General features: G+C 48.0%; 1 protein-coding gene across 6 annotated transcripts in view; it reads left to right on the top strand.

Annotated features, from left to right (window-relative positions):
* Window positions 1-23,365, top strand: part of RFX4 (regulatory factor X4) — a 104,177-nt gene that overhangs the window by 65,092 nt on the left and 15,720 nt on the right. For 5 of the 6 annotated variants that reach the window (XM_037513709.2, XM_037513708.2, XM_037513704.2 and 2 more), the window contains 6 exons: window positions 1,851-1,909; window positions 4,223-4,367; window positions 7,438-7,532; window positions 7,953-8,070; window positions 17,288-17,407; window positions 17,701-17,862. In XM_037513709.2, the coding sequence (XP_037369606.1) occupies window positions 1,851-1,909; window positions 4,223-4,367; window positions 7,438-7,532; window positions 7,953-8,070; window positions 17,288-17,407; window positions 17,701-17,862 (699 nt within the window). The remainder of the gene's footprint in view (window positions 1-1,850; window positions 1,910-4,222; window positions 4,368-7,437; window positions 7,533-7,952; window positions 8,071-17,287; window positions 17,408-17,700; window positions 17,863-23,365) is intronic. The other variant, XM_037513705.2, reaches the window with a different exon arrangement.

Below are 23,365 nucleotides of genomic sequence, written 5' to 3'. Positions count from 1 at the left end.
GTTAGTATAATAATAATAATCATAGTTGCCCTTTACTCTTGGCCTAAGCATTTACGTGCATTAACTCACTTATGCTCACAAAGTGTTTATTTTGAGCGACACCCCTCCTTTCATAGGGAGGTGGTGCTCAGTGGGGCCAGGAGGTGCCCCTAGGTCCCCCAGGTGCATCAGTGCCATTCTCCGTTTCTCACTGAATTCCGACGTCGCCCTGTGTTGTAGGAAATAGTACCCCTATTCTACAGACTAGGCTCCGAGAGGAAAGACACATCCCCAGAGCCTCACAAGCCGGCAGCTGGTGACTCAGGCCTCCCTGACCCAAAACTCAGGTGTCCCAGGGGCTCCTGCCTGGTGATAGGAGAAGACAGGAAATTTCAGGCCTTTAGGTATTTAACTCTCTGCCTGATTAGAAAGCCAAATTAATATTTCTCATCAGGGGATTGGGACAGTGAATCTTGCTCCTCTGAGCATCTCCACGCATGCCCTGCTACCCCCCCAACCCCCTTGGTCTTGCCTGAGAATCCTGGTCCTGTTTCTCTGTTTGGGTGTGTCCGGGCTGGTGGGGAGACTCACGAGCTGTTAGACAGAGATGAAATGATTTTAGGCCGAACAGAGCTTTAAGGTATATGTCTTTAAAGCCCCACTGGAAGACAGCTTGCCACTGGTGCCCGACATAAGTGCCAGTGAGGAAAATGAAGGAGATCAAATTACCTTCTCTCCACAGGCAAAGGGAGCCCTTTCAGACGTGCTTTGAGGCCGCCTGCCGTGCCCATCACCTATTGATAAAGCCTGCTTTATTTCACGGAGCTCAGTTCTTTTCTTTTCAGTAGCACTAAATTCCACATCACAAAGTTAAAGAAAAAGTAATTAAGGAGAGGGATTAACGATTGATCAGCCTGGAAAATTAGAAGTTCATCTGTCCCCCCAGCCCGCCCCCTCCCCTGCTCTTCCACCCCACACCCTAGTTTTTCAAACCCAGCTGGCTCCGAGTACAAATTAGAATAATCCCAGGGAAATGTCTGTTTCTTGACCAGTTCAGAAATTAATGAGAAGAATGCGCCGCTCCCGTTTTGGTTGTGCCGACAGAACAAAGCCCATGAAAGTGGGCAGCGGGGAGGTTTGTCGGACCTTCTGCCTGTGGGTGCCTGGAGGAAGCCTCTCCTCCCGGGGGGCCAGGGGGCGACCCAGGGATGAGAGGAAACACACACCTCTCCTGTTGACTCTGGAATGGAGACCTCGGGCAGGCACGTGGCAGTCTGCTTCGAAATCCACAGCTACAAGATCACCCCGGTGCTAATTATCAGTCTGTTATGCCCACATGGGGATCACGCTCACCCAAACATGCAATCACCTGATAAACATGACAGATTGTGGCTGCAAAGCCAGATCCAGGCGCAGGAGCACTCCCCCCCCCCCCCCCGCCCCTCCACACCCCGCACCGCACCGCTCAGGGGCAATCATGGTTCTCTGTGAGATCTAGTACTTCTTAAAGGGCCTCCTGCAAACCTTCCACTTGATTCCTGCAATTATTTATGGGGAGAAGTGATTGAGCTTGCAATTAGCCAAATGAAAGACAAGTAAATAATTGCTCTTATTCACGGTTGATTGGCGACACAAGTTCTCACACCTGCCAGCGTGGCGCGCGACTGACTTTGAAATATGTACCCCAAGTATGGCCATTAGGAGATAGTTGTCAAGACTGAATGTGGGAACAAAGAATCAAATGCAGGGTTTCGCTAGTGGGTGCATGAAAGTGCAGGCAAACAAGGACGATGGTTTCTGCAAACCAGGAAAATCCAGGGTCAGCCCAAAAAGCATGCAGATATTTCAAACTGACTCTTTTCTTCTTGCAGTGTCGAGAAGGTTTTCCCAAATCCTGAGACGGCAAACGTCACTAAATCACCTGTGCCAGGTAGCTGTCCTGAGTTACGTGTTCTAACTGCTGTTAAATCCGTGCAAGTAAGGGGCAAATCCCCACAGACAACTCCCTAGGTAGGGCTGTGGCGACGTAACAGCAACTTCTCACTGTTATCGTTAATTTCTGCAGGTGAGGAATGAAAACGGTGTTTACCTTTTTTTACTCAGTCATTTCAGCTTCAACACACAAATTAATTTCTAAACTCGGTTGCCCCTAACTGTTTAGATATGTTCCAGCTCCATAATTTCGTGTTTCCCTCAGGTAGATCAGGGCTTCTCAGCCACTGCTGGCATTCTGGATAATTTCTTGCCGTGGGGAGTTGTCCTACTGTCTCCACACCTCGCCAGGGGACGCACAGTCACCCTGCTGGTGACTCACTGAGACCCCGTGATTCACGTGGAGAAGGAGGGTCGTTTGTTTGTTGCCTGTGTGGCGTCCAAAAGAGTTCAAAGCCACATAGTATACTAAAAATTTATTCAATTTTGTTTATCTTTAAAGATTTGTGTTGTTTTTAGCACAATAGTGACCTATGTTTGCTATAAAACAAATTCAAGCATAGCGGATGTGAAGTGCAGAGTAAAAAGCGGAATATCCCACTGTAACTCCACAGCTGTAATCTGATGGCATAAACCATCTCATTTCTATCAATTTCGCACGTTCAGGAAGGGGAAGAAGGAAGCGGCAAGGCAGCCCATTGACATTCGCCAAAATACCCACAGTCTTCACACAGAAGGGGCAAGCTGATGGTCACGAGTCAAATCTGATCCTCAGACGGGTGGGGTTACTTTTATTTGCATATGTGTTCGAAAAATACTTTCACTTGGTCACTAACCTTTAACAGTGGAGATGACAGCTGAGCATCCAGAACGACATTGCCCAGGGCGGCTGGCAACTGGATGGGCTCACCGTCCCCTCCAGCAGCCACTGTCCTCCCTGCCCCTCCTGTATGCCACCTGCTGGCTTCCTCTAGGTGTTTGGATTTGCAGCCTCTCCCTAATGCCCTTGCTGCTGTTTCTGGGTCGTTGGTGCTGCCTATTCAAGGTTGAGTGGGAGGGAGCGGATTGCAGTTAGTGTCCTGAGGGAAGACTCCAGTCCGGGAACAGCATAAGCTACACCTACACACCTCCGCCTTCCTGTCCTGACCCGGCATAAATGGCGCGGGGCGATGTGGGGATCAGCTGAAAGCCTTCCGCACCCTGCAGGCTGGCACAGAGACCACCCCTGGACATTGTTCGGGAATGGAGCAGAGCCTGGCAGCTTGATGGGATTTAGGGGGAGAAGGAATATTGGCAAATCAAAGGAGCGTTGCCATCTATCCAGGGTACCTGCCTTCTGCTGCTTTCAGCTCTCACTGCATTGCTTAACTCTGGGACACCTGCGAGAAATGAGTCAGGCAGTTTGGTCATTGTGAGTGTGTCACAGTGTGAACTTAGACACACCTAGATTGGATGGCATCCTACACACCTACGCGCTCCATAGAGACCACTGTTGAATGTGAGGTGGTTAGTCATTGACCAAAATGCCGCATATACACAATGCTTGTGTTATCTGTAATTTCCTGCGCTTGAAAGAGCTGGTCTGGAGTCTTACCAGGGAACTAGACAGGGTTTTGGTGCCTCCCTCTGGAGCCAAGACCCTTTAGGAAATTCTTCTCCCCTTTTATACACACGCAGGTAAAAACATCCATGTGTGTCTGCAACCACACGTACACACACACTCTACTAAATCTTAAGGTGTAGTTTCCATCAGTAGTAGTAGTTATTCATATTAGCTTTAATCATTATAGTTACATTTAAAAAAAAGTTAAACCACAAACTGCTTCAAAATGCATTTATGTGAAAAATACATGTTGTCAAATTTCTGGGATTGAATGGGCCACAGTTCCAGGAATGATAGGAAGCTTTCTAGATCTGTGCTCTTGGTTTTTTGGGTGCTAGAGACACAGGGGTTATGTTATGAAGCACAAAGCTCCCTTCAGAAGGCCGACAGTCCTTTGGGCTTTGCCCCACCGTCCCTCGGGGTCAGGACCAAAGGGCCTGGGAAAAGCAGGGTTCCTTCGTCTGACCGAGGCCACCTGGGGGAAGCTTCTTATAGAGAGAGATGCGAGGAGAGGGACACAGAGAGATAGTGGACGTAGCTCCTGAGATATGGCTCACCTGCTGATCTCCAGAACACGTTTTCCTGAATTTCAAAGTAGTTTGCAAACTATCAGAAGCAGATTTGTCAAAAAGACCTAAAAGGAGACAAAGTGAAGGGACTTGAACCTGACCTCCCATGAACTAACGTGCTTGCTGGGTTGGTTTGCAGGCGTCACGGACAGTGATCCACAGCGCAGACATCACATTTCAAATGCTGGAAGACTGGAGGAACGTGGACCTCAACAGCATCACCAAGCAGACCCTCTACACCATGGAAGACTCCCGCGACGAGCACCGGAAACTCATCATCCAGTGTAAGACGTCCCACCAGGGATGGTGTCTTTTCTGTTTGTTTTTTTCCAAAAAAGTATCTTGGTAAATATTTAAGTGGCATTCCCACACTGTCCTTCCACCTAGGATCCTGCCCCTCTAATTGTTCCTGTTAAAGGGATTGGCCTGGATGGGAGGGCTAATTGATTTAAGAAGACATGTGTCAACAGTGCTGCGGAAAAAGGGTTCTGGTGCAGCTGGGCAGCACACCCCCTCATGCAAGGGCCGCACACGTGACCCTCGGTGCCAGGGCAGGTTCCCCAGGTGGCATAAAGAAAGATGAGCATCAAAGCTTGTTGCCTGTCTCCTTGCATGTCATCCTGGTGTCAGCTGGACACCTACCTATGTTTCAGTAGCGAATCCCATGCCCCAGCCCTCCTCTGGCAGGTGAACCTTTCAATCACCTGCGATGTTTGAGAAGGGGGAGCATGCTGAGTTACCTCTGTGGGCAAAGACAGCAGGTATACTGCTCCAGATATTAGCCTGATGGGGACAGGTTGTTTGCTCCTAGTAGGAGAGCATGGGAGAGACCAGAGAACACTACCATTGTTAGCACATCTCTGTTGTTCCTCAGTTGCCTGTGCCATCTGCTACCCACGGTTGCCCACAGCTTGGGGCCCTGAATCAGGGTCTGCAGTCCACTCCCTTACTTGCTCTGCCATTTCCTAGCTGTAAAAACTTTGGAAAGTTACTCATTTTGTTACAGGGCAGCCCCGATACAAAACGGGTTGCCTGACTGTGGGTCCTCACCTGCGCGCTTAAAGGGAATTATTAATACTCCACTGCAGGCACACACAAAAGGTTAATAAAAGGTTTATTTACAAGGGAAGGGCAAATGAGGAAATGTATAACTCAGGGAGGAAAGTGGGAGATAAAGTCTTAAATGCGTCCTACCCGATACGCCAATCTGGAATCCCAAATGGCACTCTGAGAGCTGGCCACGAGCCAGGAGCCGTGAAGCCAGGAGGCGAGCGAGGGAGAGAGACCCCAAGGCCCACGTGTCTGGTTTTTATACCAAACCTGGCTGCTTAACTCCACCCCAGGTCCCAGCACCCTTCCCTTTGGTGGTGATGGGATTTGTCTTTCCCAATGTCTCGATGGCTTGGGTTTAGAGTCGAGGTGGAGTCCACAAAGCCTGTACGGAATTAGCTCAGGACATCCTTTCCCCCTAACAAATTCTCAGTGCCTCAGTTTCCTCATTTGTAAAATGGTGAGTGGTGGTAATAATAGGATCTACCTCCTTAGGTTGTTCATATATTCATTCAACATTTGAACAGTGACATGTACCATGCACTGTTCTAGGTGCTGGGGCAAAACAGTGGGTAAGACTCTGTGCAAGGTTAGCAAGTGTCCTGGCCTCATGACATTCACACTTTGGGATTGTCCAAGGTCAAATAAGCATGGGCATGTACAGCACTTAAATGAGTGCCTGGCCTGTTAGCACTTTTATTGCCACCACCACCACCACCATCATCGCTAGATGGGAGCTCAGATGTGCAGATGGTGTTACAGAGTGAGAAACACCAAAAGGATATTCAGCGACCTGGGTTCCAGTCCTTACTCTGACTCACCCTCTAGCTTCGAGAGGATCACTTAATGTCAGTAAGACACAGCTTTCTTGTCTATAAAATGAGGCAAGTCAGCTCTACAGAGTTATGACTTTCTGGTCCCATAAGCCAGCCTCTCAGAGCAGTCCCTCACTGCCAAATAAAATAGGACAAATTGGCCAGTCCTGTAAAATGGGAGGACAATAATGGCTCCGACAAACAAAAACAACAGGAATGTATGGGCCTGGACTCATGGTTTGACTTTCTCAGCTTCATATGCAGAACAACACACACACACACACACACACACACACAGAGTAGTGAAAAGAGGACTTTCAAACTGGGAATCATCACACAAAAAGTAATGAAAAGAGGTGCTTCAAACTGGAAGTCGCCACAGCGATGTTCTTCCTGTTGTCCACAGCGTCTGGCTGATTACAGAGCACATCCAGATGCGGCTATTTGGCTTGTGTAAAGCTGTTTGATTATCCTCCTCCTACTAATGCAGAAAGTGATGGGTGTGGGATAATTTCCTTTCTTCCTTAAATATTTTTTAAGCATCTACTACATGTCAAGCACTGAGAACTACTTGCCTAATACAGTTGTGGCTTGGAAATATCTGATTTATCAGATGTGCCCTATCACAGAACACAGAGCCAAAGAGCAAGACTTGGCGCCAGCAAGGAGATACTGGGTACCCGCTACGCCGTCCCAGGTAGCGCTGCAGCCAATACAGACACCAGGCAAAGGACCAACAGGGGGTTGACGCACACACATAAAGTGTATTCCTGCTGTCTTTGCCCTCAGATATATGACTATATGGTGAGAAACAGCTCAGCATCTACCCCTTCTCAGACATTGCAGGTGATTGAGAGAGCCACCTGCCAGCAGGTGGGCTGAGGCATGGGATTCGCTATGGACACGTAGGGAGATGTCCAGCTGACCCCAGGGTGGCATGCAGGGAGACAGGCAGCAAGCTTTGATACTCATCTTTTTTTTTTTTTTAATGCCACCTGTGGAACCTGCTGCATATAGTGAGATACAGGGTGATAGAAGGAAGGTAGGCTATAGGTAACATGTTAAAGGAATAGATAACAAATATAGAAAAAGCAGAGAGAAGTGCTATAAAAGTATGGAGGGAGAGTGAGGAGTTTTCCTGGCAAGCAGCAAGAAGAGGGTGAGAACGCAGGATTTCTCAGAACATTTCACCTGGACCCCGAAGAACCAAAGGTCCAAGCAGAGGGGACTGGCTGAGAAAAGGCCAGGGGCGGTGAGGAGGCAGGGTCTGTGGGGGGGATGGAAGTGAGGTGGGGCAGCCAGACCTTGAAGTATTGACAGGCTTGGAAGAGGAGCTGGGAAAGGTCACTGGGGATGTATTTTCTAAAGCCCTGAATGCTGTGCGGAGACGTTGGAGTTTTATTTTATTCCGTTTTGCCCCTTGGGTCCTTTAAGATGCAACCCTGCTTAACACAGCCGTGGTGACGGGTGGGTTCTCCTCTGTCCACAGTGTATCAGGAGTTTGACCATCTCCTGGAGGAGCAGTCTCCCATCGAGTCCTACGTCGAGTGGCTGGACGCCATGGTAGACCGCTGCGTTGTGAAGGTGAGCCGGCGGGAGCAGGGGTGCGGCCCGGACTTGTACCCCAGGGAAATACAGGGCCCCTCGGGGAGCTATCTGGATTCTGCTCAGCAGCCGCAACAGCTGGGTCCAAGGACTGCCCCCCAAGTCCCCAACCCCCTTCCAGGATGTGGGGGGGTCACGGACACAGGATACTGGGTTTCCCACCACCCCTGACTCGACCTTGTCAGTGTCTATCTCTCATCATATGTGTACATTGGGTCCTTGACCAAAGTCAAATACACATTTTAAAGTGTATTTTTGCTGCTGAAAGCAAAACGTCAAAAACCGTTGCTGCATAGCATTGAACTCGGAGATCCATACTCCTTCCTGTCGTTTTCCCAAGAGATGGTGGCAGATGAAGGGTCAAAACCACCAGTCCTGAAGCTGTTCGCTTTCTTGTAGGTGGCAGCCAAGAGACAAGGGTCCCTGAAGAAAGTGGCCCAGCAGTTCCTCCTGATGTGGTCCTGTTTTGGAACCAGGGTGATCCGGGACATGACCTTGCATAGCGCCCCCAGCTTCGGTAAGGCCCAAACCCTCACCCTCCCCACCTCCAAACTTATTTTCTCTGGGCTCTGTGGGTGGCCACCTCTCAAGTCAGCCACAGTCTTTTTTTTTATATTTATTTATGCACAGAACTGGGGTGTAGGCCAGAGGTGCTGCGGGGGTGAGAGGATTCACCAGAGACAGAGTAGGGAACAGAACAGGTGGATTCACTGAAATACACTGCCAAGGGGAGCAGCGGGCGAGGCAGGAGAGGTCTGCTGTGCCACGTGGGCAGCTCCCTGGCTGACCAGGGGGATTGAACTCGTGCTGCAGTGGCTGGCGATAGCTTGATAGTGCTGTCTTTAACCCCTGTGCCACCAGGGAGGCCCCCAGCCATGGACTTATTTGCTGTCTCTGAGGCCATAAGACATCACCCTGAAATGTGTCTGTTCTGGGGGAATAAGACACTGTTAGGATTTTCAGGGAGAAAGATGACCTTGCCTCCTAAAGGTTTTGAAAAAAGACATTTGAAAATGACATGCTTCACTCACAGACAGTATGTGAGTTTACAGAGAAAGGAACAACAGCGCCTTCGCTCCCCTTTGGCCAGCTGTCTCCAGAGGTTGCTGCTTGTACGGGCCCAGTTTGCAGCTTTTCATAGTCTGGGCTCCCCAAAACTGGCACACGAAGAAGCCTCTGAGTTTGAACATTTGCAGCTGGCTTGATTGACACTCGGGGTGGATAGCGAGTCTAATAGTTGTCTTTAGAATCACGTCCTGGTCTGATTCCCCGGAAGAGGGCTCTGTGTCCTTCCACCCCTATAGTTTTGCCGACTCCAGAGGTTTGTATCACATCCACCAAGCACCCCTGCCCCACGTCCTCGTCTGCTGTTTTCCAGTGTAACGCCACTCATAATCTCTGCACGAAGCATCTGTGAGCAGGAACCTAATCACCCTCTTGGGGGTGACGTCCACGCTACATTGTGGGGCCCACTTTTCTATTTTTCACTGCATAGAATGGAGTAAGCACTGAGTCCAGGTCATTATTGGCAGAGTGAGGTGGGACTTTCAGGCATTATTCAGAAATTCGAGATCTCAGCACCCTTTAGCCCTATTTTTCTACTCATTTCGGCAAAGGGCTGTTGGTAAATTTTCTGGGTAATTGCTTCAGTTCTCTATTTCACTTTGCAAGTTGAGATGTGGTTTTGTTTCTCATTATCTCCAATTAAGCCAATCAGCTCTGGGTTTCTGCTCTGGGTTTAATTTGACACTTTTCCATCTAGCTTTTTATGGTCTTGTCACCATTTTCCAGTTGTGCTATACAATGAAGTGAATATGTGGTGAAACAAAGAAGGCACTATTTTTTCCAAACAGCTCTGTCCATGAAAGACTGTGTTTACCCAATTGGAGATGCGTTTTGTTGTGGATTTCTTTAATCTCGGTATTGGGAAGTTCTCTGAACCTCCCTGCACCCTGGCCACAGATGGAAATTCTCTCTGCGCTGTGGAGGGAGACGCCTGGTCACTGCCACCTGGGCAGTGCCATCAGCCATGGCATCTTGATGACTTCCAGTCCAGCATAGTTAGTGTTAGCACATGTTACCTCTGGCTCTGGGAAAATCATTCGTGCATAACTACTTTCAGCTAAGCGGATGGTTGAAAAATAGTTGAGATGTTTTTGGTTGTGCCCAAATCAAGCCATCAGCGATACCGCGAAGTCACGTGTTCGCATCCAGGGAGCAAGCCTCCCCTCCCGGTTTTATCCCTCATGCTTCAAATTTGCTGATTCTTAAAATGACGCTGCGTGTTTTCGAGCCTGCTTCTGAGAGACGGGGAAAGTAATTCACTGTGCAGTAGGCTTTGAAATCCACTCGTTTTGACCACGTTAACAATATGATAAAGAAAGTTTGGACAGTAGAACGATTAGGCTTCTGTGAATGGGTTCAAGTTATGACTAGGAAGTTCTGTCCCTTAAAATACGTTTTATATTTTCTCTTTTGAACCACACGCTGTGTTAGGACAGACCGGAGACTTGGGCCAATGGCAAAAATGGTCTTCAATCTTTTAGAAAAGGGAAGAGAGAGATAGTAACCCAAGTTCGCTCTTACAGTATTTTCCCCCCTGAGCCAGCTGAAATAATACCTGCCTCCGAGTCCATTTAGCAAAGTATCTGAAATGGTCCTGCTCATCGGACTCATTGTTGAGTTCTGCGGCTTGGGGTGACAGGCAAGTTGAAAGAATTTGCGGCAGACAAAAGCCCAGCTCCCCCTTTCTGCCTGTATATGTCAAAGACACAGTTGGTGGTTGTGTTTGGGTCATGTGTTCCCTGTATAAAAACAGCTAATTAGGAAAAAGAGCCCTCTGTGCCCCGGCCCCCTCCCCTACACGCAGGGGCCGGCTCTATATATCTTATAACTCCCACACGGTGCCGGCCGCAGAGCGCGCTGCGGGGCTGGTGTGCCTGCCTAGCCGGCTGACCGCCACAATGGCGTGTGGACCCTCGCAGCCGTCCTGCGGGGGACTCTCACCTCTTCCCAGAACAGCCTCTTTCAAAGGTAGTTGCCTCCTTTCTTCTCCTTAATTCCTTTTCGCTCTTTTCTCCCTAATTCCCTTTCACTGAAAGTGCCTATGCTGTGAACTAAAGTAGCCAGACTTTTCTTTCTTTGCCGCCAGGCACGGTTTCTAGCAAAATTAGCGAAGGTGGGCAGCAGGCAGGGAACTTTCTGTCCTCGCAGACCTGAGCAGGTGACAGTTTCTATTAAATTTTTATGTTTCGTTTCACATCGGCTGCTCTGATTTCAGGCCCTAGGCCACCTGGTGCCCGAGTCAGTGTGGCCACCTTTACCTTCCACTCTAGGTTTTCCTCAAATACCCTTAGATTTCACTGCTAGGAAGGGCTGGGAGGCCACAGTGGTTCCCAAAAGTACTTGGACAGAAAAGGGTTTGAAAAGCAGCCCTGGATTTGACAGCCAAGGGGACAGGACTGCACACCGTTCCCCATGTTTTCACTGGCATGTGTTCTGCTTGGCGTTGAAGCCCCGCCACTTAGGCAGGGCCTGGGGGTTCATGAGGCCCTGGCTCCCAGACTGAATGCCCATGACGAAGTCTTCCAGATTGCTTTTCTGTGCTCACATGTCCTGGCCTGGCTCCCTCCCAGCACCACCATTGCCCAGAACCTGCTAACTGGCAGGATCTTGATGTTTGAAATGTCACTCAGGAGACAGAGAATAGGAGGCAGGAATCGCTCTCCTGTATTCAGGAGCAAAAGCAGAGACCCAGCGAGAACAGGGGGCTTGCCTGTGAATACACAGGGGAGGGGGCAGAGCACCTCTGGCACCTTCCCTTGCTGGAGCTAAGCCTCCCACCTCCACTAGCCCTCCTCAGTTGAATGCTACTCATAAAAGCGAAGTAGGCTCACTGAGGGCCTAGTTACACTAGACATAACACGAGGCATTGAATTCTCACAGGAGCTCTGTGAGGTCTACTGTCACTGCCCTCTGATTAATGGGCAAGGAAGCCACAGTGCAGCTGCACTGTGAGGCAAAATGCTGCCGTAATCATTATGAGGAATATTTAGGAGGCACGTGCTACCATTTCATTCTCTCATTGCCTCTACAAGGCAGATGATAATATGTATCTTGACACGGAAGTGAAAAGGAAGCTTGGAGAATTTTCTTGCTCAAGGTCAATATAGCAAAGTGGCAGAACTCTCTTTCAAAATAAAATTTGAATTTGAATTTGGCCACAGTCAAAAACCCAGGCTTTTTTTTAACTTGCCCCAATTGAGGCAAATACTTTGGGATCAGATGCAGGCCTCAAAGGGCTAGGCATATTTGTTTAATCCTCATTAATGTTTTATTAAAAATTTCACATTGATGGATTTTTAAAAATTTATGAGAGAAAAAAAGAGTGATTAACTATTATGAGCAATAAGAGATACCAGAAGATGAAATAATATGTTCTAAGTGTTGCGAACAAAGAAATGCCAACCATTATTTAAGAGTGAGGGTAAAGAGATATTCAATTATACAAAGACTAGGAGTTTGGCACCCTTGGCCCTTCACTTCCAAAAACTATTAAAGGAGACATTTCAGCAAGAACAAAAATGAAGCCTTACCTAAGGTCTGCAATACAAGAAACAACACTATGCTGGCTGCTGTTGCTGTGTAACAAATTTCCCCATTAGAACAGTCATTTTACTTTGCTCATGGATTCTGTGGTCAGGAATGCCACGGCCGGGGCGGGGGCCGGCTCTGCTCTCTGAAGTGTGAGAGCTTGGATGGAAGACTCAAAGGCTGGTGGTGAGTCAACAGCTAGAGGCTGGAACCTTCTGGAGGCTTCTGCACCCACACATCTGGGGCTGGACTGGGAGGATGTGTGAGACTAGGTCTGCCTATCTGGGACCCTTCAAGTGGCCTGTCCACACAGCCTGGTGGCCTCTGAACCCCTGAACTCTTGCACGTTGGCTCTGGGTTCTGCATGTGAGTGTCCAGTGGGGGCGAGGAGGCCACGTTGCCTTTGCGACCCCCTCTCTCACAGTACAATATCACTCCCTTCTTACAAGCCTGCTGAGATCGAAGGGGCTCGGCAAATCCAGCGGTCCAGAAATGGAATGTAGAGGAATTTGAGGACCACATTTAAGATGAGAGGAAATTTTAAATATGTAGACATATGTATTTGATTATTGCTTAAATAGTCATTTAAAAACTAATTTCTATATGTGTAAGAAAGGTAAAACCACATTTTAAGTAACAATGAACAGGGGATGGTACAAAGAGTATCTTCAGATGAAAAATTCCAAATAAAATGCCAGCAGATAGATTCGATTGGCCAAGTTTTGAATTTTGCCAGCAGATAGATTCATTGGCAAGTCTCACACGGAGTAAGTCTCATCAATAGGTTCTTGGAAATTGAGATTTTAAGCAAAATGATACACAAGGAAAGCACGATCTTGAAAGACATCATTTTGTTCAACAGCCACCAGGATTGTTTTTCTCAAAGAAAGAATGTTGAAAGAACATTGAAATGAACATGAAAGAACGTTGAATGAAACCCTGTAATTCAGGGACCTGGGGTGTGAGTGTGTGTGTGTGTGTGTGTGCCCTGCATTATAGCAACAGAAACTGAAATGTACCTACAAAATAACTGTAACAAAAAGTGTTTGAAAATCTTCAAGGAAAAAATGTTAAAGTATTGATACATCACACCCTGTATGTATTTGGTAAGGCTCAACATCCACATGTTGAAACCAATGTATAAATTCAGTGAAATTCCAGTATAACTTTGTTCCTTTGACTTTGATCATCTGAAGTTAATATCTATAGGGAACGCAGAAGGTCAGGAGTAGTAGACACTAGGAAGGCTAAAAATGACAAGGTGTAGGGACCTGCTTCCCTGATCTTCAGGTCTATAATGGAGTAAGACAACGTGATGTTGGGACTGTACTGGACAACTAGAGTGAGGAAAGAAAGCAGAGATGCCAAAGAAGGACAAAGCTTGTCTTCACGAGATCCTTGTTCCTTTGTTTATAAGACATGAGGATTGTAAGGATGGTTTCTGTGACAGAGATGGCATTAAATATCAGCTGGACAAGGATTTTTGTGTAATTAAAGTAAAATTAACTCCCTTCCCTACAACTTCTGAAAGGAAAATATTCATGGAAAAGTCCTTCTGGAAGAAAATAGCAGATGATATTTTCATGAGCTTGGCATAGGAAATTATTCCTTTTAAAAGACACAAAAAAAGGACAAATCATAAAGACAGTATTACCAAAATTGACTGTTTGCATTTTAAACTTCTCTTTAATAAGCCAATCATAAACAAAGCTGAAAAAAATTAAAACCCCAGAAAAAGGGAAGGTATTTTTGCAATGTGCTAACCCAGGATTAGTATCCAGAATACATAATTGATCCCTCTAAATAAATTTTTGAAAAAACATATCCCAAGAGAAACATGGTCAAAGAATGTGAATAAGAGATTCACAGAAGAGGGCATCTCTGTGTTCACCAATCACATGAGAAGATGCACATCTTTCTAGTAATTAGGATCATGCAAACTATAAGGTAGTATGTCACGCCGTGCAGGCTGGCAGATTACATTTCATACACTACCAACAGGAATGGAAGACAGTTTGATAAGCTACTTGGCACTGTCTGGCAAGACTGAAGATGCAGGTGTTTTTGGATCCAGCTATGGATTTCACTTCTGGCCCTCGACACAGGGAACCAGGTACAAAAAGCATTCACTAGAAGAGTATGCCCAGCAGAGGAAACTGTAAACAACCCGAAATCCATCGATCAGAGACTGATAAGTTGTGGCATGTCTATTTAATCTGTCAAAAGCAAGTTGCAGAATGCTCTGTGAATCTGACGCCATTCCCATCAAGTTTGAAAAGAGGAAACAATGCCATGTGTTATTGCTGGGTACATGAATATATGTAGCACGACTATGAAAATGCATGTGAACAGTCAATACCAAAGCAAAGGCTGTGATTATCTCAGGGAATGAATGCAGGATGCAGAGAAATGGGAATCAGTGAGGAAACTCAGGGCCTTCACTTTTATCTCCAATTAAAAATAATCTGATTCACCTACAGCAAAATGTGGACTGTAAAGCTGAATGGTGAATACACATGTTCTTTTTAAAATTCTCTAGACTTTGTATGAAAAATTCTGGTAAGAAAAACAAATGTTTTGATCCTATGAGAGGCCACCACCTGTCTTACAACAACAGTCTCCTTTTGTGTCTATCCTGATCGCTTTCTCCATAACAGGTTCTGATGATCACTAGCTCTGTGAATTTAGGCAAGTTATTTAAACTTCTGTGGCTTCTTTTCCCCCATGTACTAACTGAAGACAGTGATCACATCTTCTCCATAAGTGTTGTTGGGAAGTTAAAAGAACTTCGCTGGGCCTCCCCGGTGGCGCAGCGGTTGAGCGCTGGGTTGCGAAGCTGCCCGCGGCCTCTGAGGCGCTGGTTTGATCCCCGGCTGCTCCCCGGCCACCGGAGGAGGGTCCCACATGGCACACAGACCTCTCCTGCTGCCCGCTGCACCCCTCAGCAGTGTACTTTGGTCCTTCTGCCTGCCCTGCTCCCTGCTCCCTGCTCCCTGCTCTGGCTCTGGTGAATTTTCCCACCCTCCCGCGCTTCTGACTGTACCCAGTGCATGTATAAACAAAAACAAATAAATAAATAAATAAAAAAAACATGCCTCTAAAAAAAAAAAAAAGAACTTCGCACTGTCCATGTGGTAAGTGGTCAGTGCTTGCTCTTCCCATTCATTCACCTAACAAGTATTGAGCCTCTGCTGTGTGCTCAGAGTATAGAGCAGTGGGGGGAAGAGAGATATAAAGAAAAAAATCTCTGCATTTATGGAGGTTATGGTCTACTCTAGGGAGGTGTGTGATAAAGATCAATTATTTAAATATAAGGTGAATACGGTGATAAGGGCTAAGGAGAAATAAAGCCAGGAACGTTAGCTGTAAGTGCCTGCCTCGGGTCTGTCTGTCTTCAACAAAGTTCCTCTCCCTTCCCCTGCCTCCTCTCCTCTCCTCTGTATCTTCTTTGTTATTTTCCTTTCCTTTCTCCTGTTCGCACTGCTCCCATGGCCATGACATCCTGGCATGGAACTGCTTGTTGCCCAATAATCTAAATGATTGATTTCTGCTTAGTGAGGACACTGTTGTTTTTGTGGAGTCCGGGACTGAGCTTTTAAGTTCCCTTGTATGCAGGGAACTTAGCCTTGCATGGGTACAGAGCGGTAGCTGTACAAACGCTTGGTGTTCCGAAGGTGATCGAAAGTTACCAGCCCAATGGGGTGACTGGTCGGAGCCACTAACTCAGAGAGCTTGCGGCCCCGATCAACACTGCCCCTCGGCGCTGGCCTCTGAGCCCCTCGGGTGTTTCCCAGCAGTGTGGTCTCAGACGGGGCCCTTCACTTCCTCAGATCTTTGTTTCCTTACTGTTGAAATAGCAGGGTTGTATAAATAGATCATTTCCAGGGTGTCTGCCTGGGCTCAAGCTACTAGTCCAACCCCAAATTTATTACCTATTGTTTGACAGTGTTTTTCTTGCTATCCTTGTTGATTAGAACAGCATCTTAGCAAATAGTTCTTCATTTTAGAGACCCGCTTAAGTATTTGATGATTGCTACCTTCTTCGTCTCTGTGAACAAAAGAGTCATATCCTAGGATCTCAGAATATTTGCGGCAATGATAGTTACCATTTTCAAGCTCTGGTGCTTACTTTGCTTCATTATGGCTCTTCTGCCATGTGGGTTTCGCCACTCCTTTTGGAGAGCCCTGCTGCACAGTGACCGAAGCGCAACTTCACCACCAGTCTTGGGTTTGAGTCCTGGTTCTGCCCCTTAATAACTGTGCAGCACTGACCATCTGCTTTACCTCTCCAAGCCTCAGTTTGCGCCTTTTCCGATGGACAGTGTTACTCATCTCTGTGGCTGTGATGACTATTCAAGGCGATACTAAATCTCTAGGGGTTGATAGAGTGGTGGCCACAGAGCAAGTGAATGGCCGATTTTGCTTTTATCATTTACAAGGAATTTCTCCTCTGAGGTCCCAGTTTTCGAGTGGCCACGCTGGATCTTGAGCCGGGGAATCTGATCCAGCTCCCACGCTGTCACCCACAACGCTGTGCCTCCTCAGTGGGTCGCAGGGCCCACTTGAAAGTGGATATGAAGTCTAGTTTGGAGCCTGCACTTCAGAGTGACTCGGCGAAACCTGAGCCTTGCTGAATGTCACATGGGATTGAAGCACTGACACACTCGCCTGGGGTAGAGCTAGAATGTGAATAAAGTGCAGTACTCGTGACCTTGGCCTTGACCTCGGTGGGCACAAGGATGGGGGTTTGCGACAGGCCCTCTAGAGAGAGGGGGCACAGGAGTCGATGCACATGGCCTGCTGGGCATCCACATCAATAAAGGGTGACGCAGTGAGGGGCCCGCAGACGGTGTGTGTGGGAGAGCTCAGAAGCCTCTGGACGACAGACTGCTCTGTGGGTGCCTGCTGTGATGGTGTCACGCAGACATGATTGAGCAGGGGGAAGATTCGCTTACCACCGTGCTCACAGCCCTTGCCTTGTGACGGGCACTCTCTGTAGAGAAGAGCCGCCTCTGACCACGAGGAGATGGGCTCGGCGGGGGAGGGGCGTCTGGGGTGTGGTGCAGCCTGGCCTGTGCGCCAGCCAGAGGGGGGCACTGCCTCCCCTCAGCTCACCTTCTGTCTGGGCCTTCTCTTCCCAGGGTCTTTCCACCTAATTCACCTGATGTTTGATGACTACGTGCTCTACCTGCTGGAGTCCCTGCACTGCCAGGAGAGGGCCAACGAGCTAATGCGGGCCATGAAGGGAGAGGGGAGTGCTGGTAAGCCCGCTGGGGCTGGCTGGGAATCGCCCACATGCCACGTTGGCCCGTGCCCTTGCCGGTGCGCTGCGTCTCTACCTCTGCATGCCAAGGGGTCAGTCATGGCGCCCCCGTCGTGGTGTGAGCCCAGCACTGCCTCGTCCTCTGTGGAGAGTGTCGGTGACTGGGAGCCTCGAGGGCTTTGGGCCGGGGCGGGGCGGGGCCTTGCACACGCTGGGAAGGGCACCTCGTTTTCCAAAGACAACTGGCTTTGACCTTTGGCTCTGAGAAACGCTCCCTTTCTCTCCCCACAGCAGAAGTCCAAGAGGAGATCATCTTGACGGAGGCTGCCCCGCCCACCCCTTCGCCAGTGCCCTCGTTTTCTCCAGCCAAGTCGGCCACGTCTGTGGAAGTGCCGCCTCCCACCTCCCCTGTCAGCAACCCATCCCCTGAGTACACTGGCCTCAGCACTACAGGTAATGAAAGGCTGGCGTGTTCAATGGGTGTCGATGTTTACATGAAGAGCTTTCTGGAGGAGCAGTCTTCCCGCTCGCTCCCCCCAGAACAATGTCAAAACCTGAGTATCTTCCTGGATTTATGGAAGATTTACAGCTGTTGGTCTGTTCGATTGTACGTGGGCCTCACGACTGCGTTTTGAAGTTGGCAGATAAAATCTCCACGCCCAAAACTAAGCTGCGGGAAGATTAAAATGATAAAAAACATAAACTAATGAGGAACTTCGTTCTTCAAGTCTTCACTCTCCCTCCACTCCTCATTAGTTAGGACAGGCTAAGCGGCTGTGGCAAGTAGATCCACACGTGTGGAGTCAATGCAGTAGAAATGTAGCTCGTGTCTAGTCCTGGCTGGACGTTTGGGTTAGAAGGAGGCCCTCGCTCACACAATCATCTGGAAACACGTGTTCCTTCAATATTAGGCTCCAGCCTATCCCGGGGCAACGGTTCTCAAAATGTGGCCCGTGGACCAGCGGTGTTAGCATTTCCTGGCAGCTTGTTGGAAGTGGTCATTATTGGGTTCCATCGCAGGCCAACCGAGCCACACTCTAGGGTGGGGCCCCACGATCTTGATCAACAAGCCTGTGGTGATTCTGATGCTCCCGGGTTGGAGGGCCCCTCTCCTAGGGCGTTGGCAAGCCTACCACCAGCTGACGGGGCTGGAAGGCAGGCATGGAGGAGGAAAAGCCCACGCTCTTCAAAGCCCCAGAGTGCCGGTGACACGCGTCACTTTCACGTGCACTGTCAGCGAGGGCTCAGCGCCGTGGCCTCCGGTAACTGCAAGAGAGGCTGGTGTGTCCCTGGCTAGTGTGTCCCTCACTAGAGAAGCCAGGACAGATTTGGGGGCGAGAGCTGACTTTCTCCACCACAGCCCCAGTTGTTCGAACACAAATTTCCCCAACCCCTTCCTTCCCGTCCCATTACTGCCACCTGGTTCAGGCCTTCCCACCTCCCACGGATGTGGCCAGGAGGGCGAGACAGCCCCACTCAGTGTCGTCTCATACCCGTTCCTTCCCTCGCACGGCCGTCCACTTCTCCAGCCCCTTAGCCAATGACTGGTTTCTCTAGTGGCCACACGGTGCCTGGTACTTCAGAGAGCTGCTGATTCGAGCTAAAGAATCCATGCCCCTGAGCGTTTCATTGTTTCCAGGTTAGGGTCCTGATGCGCAAGTTGGTGGTCACAATACAATGTGTTGAGACTAAGTTGGGAGAAGGTCAGTGTGTTAGGGGAGCACAGGAGGGGGCTCTGACCTGTATTTGGAGGTTCTGGGAGGCTGAATAATGAGAGATGGTATTCTGGGCAGAGGCGGTAAGTAGAGGAGGTAACCTGGAGAGAAAGCCTGTCATCTTCAGGGATGTGTGTACCCCAGGAGTCTTTTGATTAACTCCTTCCATACAGTGTCCGCTCTCTCCAGAACTAGACCTCCTCGGATAGGGGTGAGCACAAGCTTAGGAGCCCGTATAAGGTATCTGCTCTCTCTGTGCTTTGCCAGGGCCAGCAAACGCAGGTGCCCTTTGTCAGAGGCTGCTAAGGAGGCAAACTCTTCAGAGCACTGAAATGTAGAGTTGTCTGAAACTGGCATTAGTTGGAGCTTTGACTGCATGGTGGGCACTCAGCTACAGAGTCCTCCTCCTCTCTGGAAGTCTGGACTTGAGCGCCACTGTCTTTTTTTGTCCTAGGCGCACCCCAAATCATGTTTTGCTCTCCAGTTTGAGAAGGAAGGAGAGACCCGGTCCCATCTCCCTCCCATTTTCTCTCTACTGGGTTGTTGTAGTTACTGCTTGGAAGGCTCTGGAAGAAAAATTATAGAGAAAGAAAAGGACACCTTTGTTCACTGAAAATAAAATGGGGAGAGAACTAGAGCGTTCTTCACCTCTCTTCAGCTGCTCAGGGGTTTTTCTGAGACTGGAGTTACGGGGCAGCTGTCCCAAGTCTCCTGCCTGTCTCAGGAAGGGACGAGAGTAGCCAGAGCACCACCAACCCAGGAGACACACAGTCAGTCAGTCAGTCAGTGATAACATCCTTACTTCTAGAGTAAACAGGGAAATCATGTTCTGCATTATGAAGCAGAAACTATTTGAGTGGAACGTTTCTTGTAGTGTAGCCACATATCAAACAAGGAGACAGAGGAACTGAGGGTCTGGGAGGAGTGTGCAGGGAGGATCTCTGGCATCTCTTCATCCTTCCCACCCAGCTCGTACATCTGCCCGGCTTCCTCTGTGTAACCTGGAGGCTATGGCAGGTGTGACCGCCAGAGCCCTGCACTATCACAAGTGCATGTGGAGGTTTCTGTGCAATGTGTTGCAGGGTCATAAAAGTAGCTTCTTAGAAATACAAATGTGAAACAGGTTCCCTTCAGATGACTGTAACCTTTGAAGATTTTGGCACATTCCAGCTTTGTTCTCAGCTATCTCCAGGGGGCATTAAAAATGTCATCCTATGTAAAACTATGTGTAATATTTTTCTCAAGTGCTACTTTTGAAATTCTCCATTGCTAAATTAGACTGGATCTTGGCATGCATTGTGGGTCACACTCTTGGGGGAACAAACACAATTTCCTAACAACATGTATGGTTTTATAGCTATTGCATTATAAAGCACAAATTATTTGTCCAAGATATTAGACATTCTATCATGGAAGGCTTCTTTGGTTTGGGAATTTGTGAGACTTTTTACTGAACAGTATTACAAATTGGAAAAAAAATTATTATACATCTTATAAAAGCCACTCGCTATATTTTTTTTCTGTTAACCAAGCATATGGTTTTTTTCAATGCCCAGTAAATTTTTATTTCCATCTTTAAATTATTGCTTAATTTATATACCACCACTTTCCAAAAAGTACCTGAAGTGGTTAACAATTTAAAAGAAAACCCAAATGAGAAAGTGAAAAATAAAGAAGTGGGAACAATCAAACAAAACAAAACAGCTCTTGGCTAAAGCACTTTATTACTACCTTAAATGAGATTTGGTGTGATCTTGTTACGTTGTTGGGCTGTGAGCTAATTCTCTGAACATCATTGACTAAATGATGTGTGTATTATCAGGTTCAACTTATTGAGTGTCAAGGCCGATGAGGTTTCTGTAACTCTTCCACAAATCAATGTCTCACTTGGGATGGACACTTCCCCATTTTTTTCAGCTATAGAAAGGAGAACAGTGTTATGTGTGGTTGGTGAGCACAAAGGGAAAATTAACCCACTGCACATAACCTTTAGGCTTCCTTTGCTACCAGGACTGCTGAATACAGAGCACTATAGATACTGAGTTATGACTCACTAGGCAAAGAGCTGCTTTGCCTGTCCACATCTCTCTCGGTGTCTATGTCCACACCTGTCTGTACTTCTAAGTACATTTTCTTGCAACTGTCTTTATTAAGTTTTTCAAGTGGGGGGGGGGTTGGCAAGGAGAGTGAATGGAAAGGAATCAGGGACCTGAAATGGAACCTGTTGCATGGCCAACGTGGACTGGATGGGTCTATGGCAGTGGCATGGTAAGAGACTGGTCAAAGATGCCGTTTTAGCAGATTTCTACGAGGTAAAACCTAGCCCATCTATCTTTTGCTTCCCCCTAACTTTGTAGACTTGCCAGGTCCCTCCGGGCCCAGCAAAGTTGAGAAAACTTAACTTCCTTTAAGGAAAACTGGCTCTTCTTCCTCTTCAGGAGCATGGCAGGTGATGCTAAGCTGACCAGCCCACTTAACACAACATCGGGCTGCAGTTCTTTAAAGGCGTTTAAAGCAAAATGTGAAGTTCCCCACCCTGTCCTGGTCAGGCCACCAAAGGGTGCTGAGACCTCGTTCGTTTATGATGTCATTTTCAGTATTCCCTCCTTTAGCAATGACAATAAAAGTTAACTATTAAACCCATGTTTTCAACTTCCCACCATGGGTTCCCTACAAACACAAAACCAGCAGATTAAATCATTGAGATGCTGGGATGCCTCATGAAATAAAGGCAAATTCACCATAAATGGCCCTAGCCGTAGAACATCTGGCCAGCCCAGCTGCGTTTTCTCTGCATCAGTTGAGGGCGTAACAAAGACAACTGGCATCTACTCTTTCCAAATAACAAAGGCTCAGTTCTCCTCGGGGCAGCTAAACCGAGTGGGACATGGCAGACGGGGTGGCCCATGATGACTCATTTAAAGACCCTCAGAGTCGCCCCACCAGTGAAATTCCGCCTCCCCTATCCCCACTGTTTCTCTTTCTTTCAAGGAAAGGGATTAGGAAATATAAGCTGTGGTTGAAATAGTCTGTTTAATCTACTCTTGCGTTTATACCAACAAGGTCTTGGCTTGGTGTCGGGGCCTTTGGACTGACGCATTCATTTCCTTATTCATTCATTCAACAAATACGTATTCCTGTGCCATCCCCTGGGAGCACGGAAGTCGGGGGGCAGGGGAAACAGAGTCACAGTCCCCATGTTATTTACATGCTAGTGGGGTAAGAGTTGTCATGAAGTAAAGCATCAAGTAAAGTCGCCATGTCAGATGGTCCTGAGTGCTGGCAGTGAAGATGACAATGCACTGTGTGGGCCTCGGACACCCCCTTGGGCATGTCCGGGGAAGGCCTCTCTGAGGAGGTGCCACCTGTGTGAGACTGGAAGTCTCACAAGGAGCCAGCACATAAAGGTTGGGGGTAGGAAAAGAACATTTCAGGTGTTGAGGGACAGCACGTGCACAGGCCCGAGGCAAAGAAGAGCCTGGCGCAGTAAGCCGCTGGCCAGTGGATATAAAGAAGGAAGCCAGTGACTGGAAGAGGAAGCTGCAGAGGGTGAGGAGCCAGACCGTGAATCAACATTCTGCTCTGGGAACCCATGCATTTGCTGCCCCTGGTTGGTTTTATCTATCAGATTTTGGCCATGGAACTTGGCGTGGTAACGCGCAGATCAGACGAGGATGTCAGCTTCAGCGAGGATTGCCCAGCAGCACAAAGGCCTTCAGGAGAGATGATAGCTGGGATGTGCAGCTCTGACCACATACCTCCACTTCCAGATATAAAATCTTCTTTCCCTCAGTCTCAATGTTTACAGCAAGTGTTTATTTGGTATTTATTTAGTCTTTGTATCAAATGCTGCTGCAGCAGCCCATCTGTGATGACTGTGATGGTGGAAAAGCTCTCGATTTGGTTCTCTTTATCGGAGTGCTTGGAAATAGCAACATGTAGCTTTCAAGCACTTCAAATGCGGCTGGTGCAGCTAAGAAATTGAATTTTTAATTATATTTAATTGTAGTTCATGTAAAGTTATACTGGCTCTAAATTTAAATATAGGGCAGGGCAGCTCTGCAACCCAGACATACTTAACAGAGTTTATTCTCAGGAGGGTACTAGCAAGGACTTGGGTTTGCTCAAAACCTCAGCAACGTCTGTGATGGTTGAATTGTAGTGGAGAAAATGTTCAGGGGATGTAGTCCAAGTGGAGCAGCCTAAATTTTCACAGGGTTGTACCGGAATCGCAGACTCAA

This window comes from Talpa occidentalis, unplaced genomic scaffold, assembly GCF_014898055.3.
Source record: "Talpa occidentalis isolate TD23 unplaced genomic scaffold, MPIMG_talOcc4v2.1 talOcc4.16, whole genome shotgun sequence".
Lineage (NCBI taxonomy): Eukaryota > Metazoa > Chordata > Mammalia > Eulipotyphla > Talpidae > Talpa > Talpa occidentalis.
Note: the sequence above shows the minus strand (reverse complement) of the source record. Positions and strands in the feature narration are given on the sequence as shown.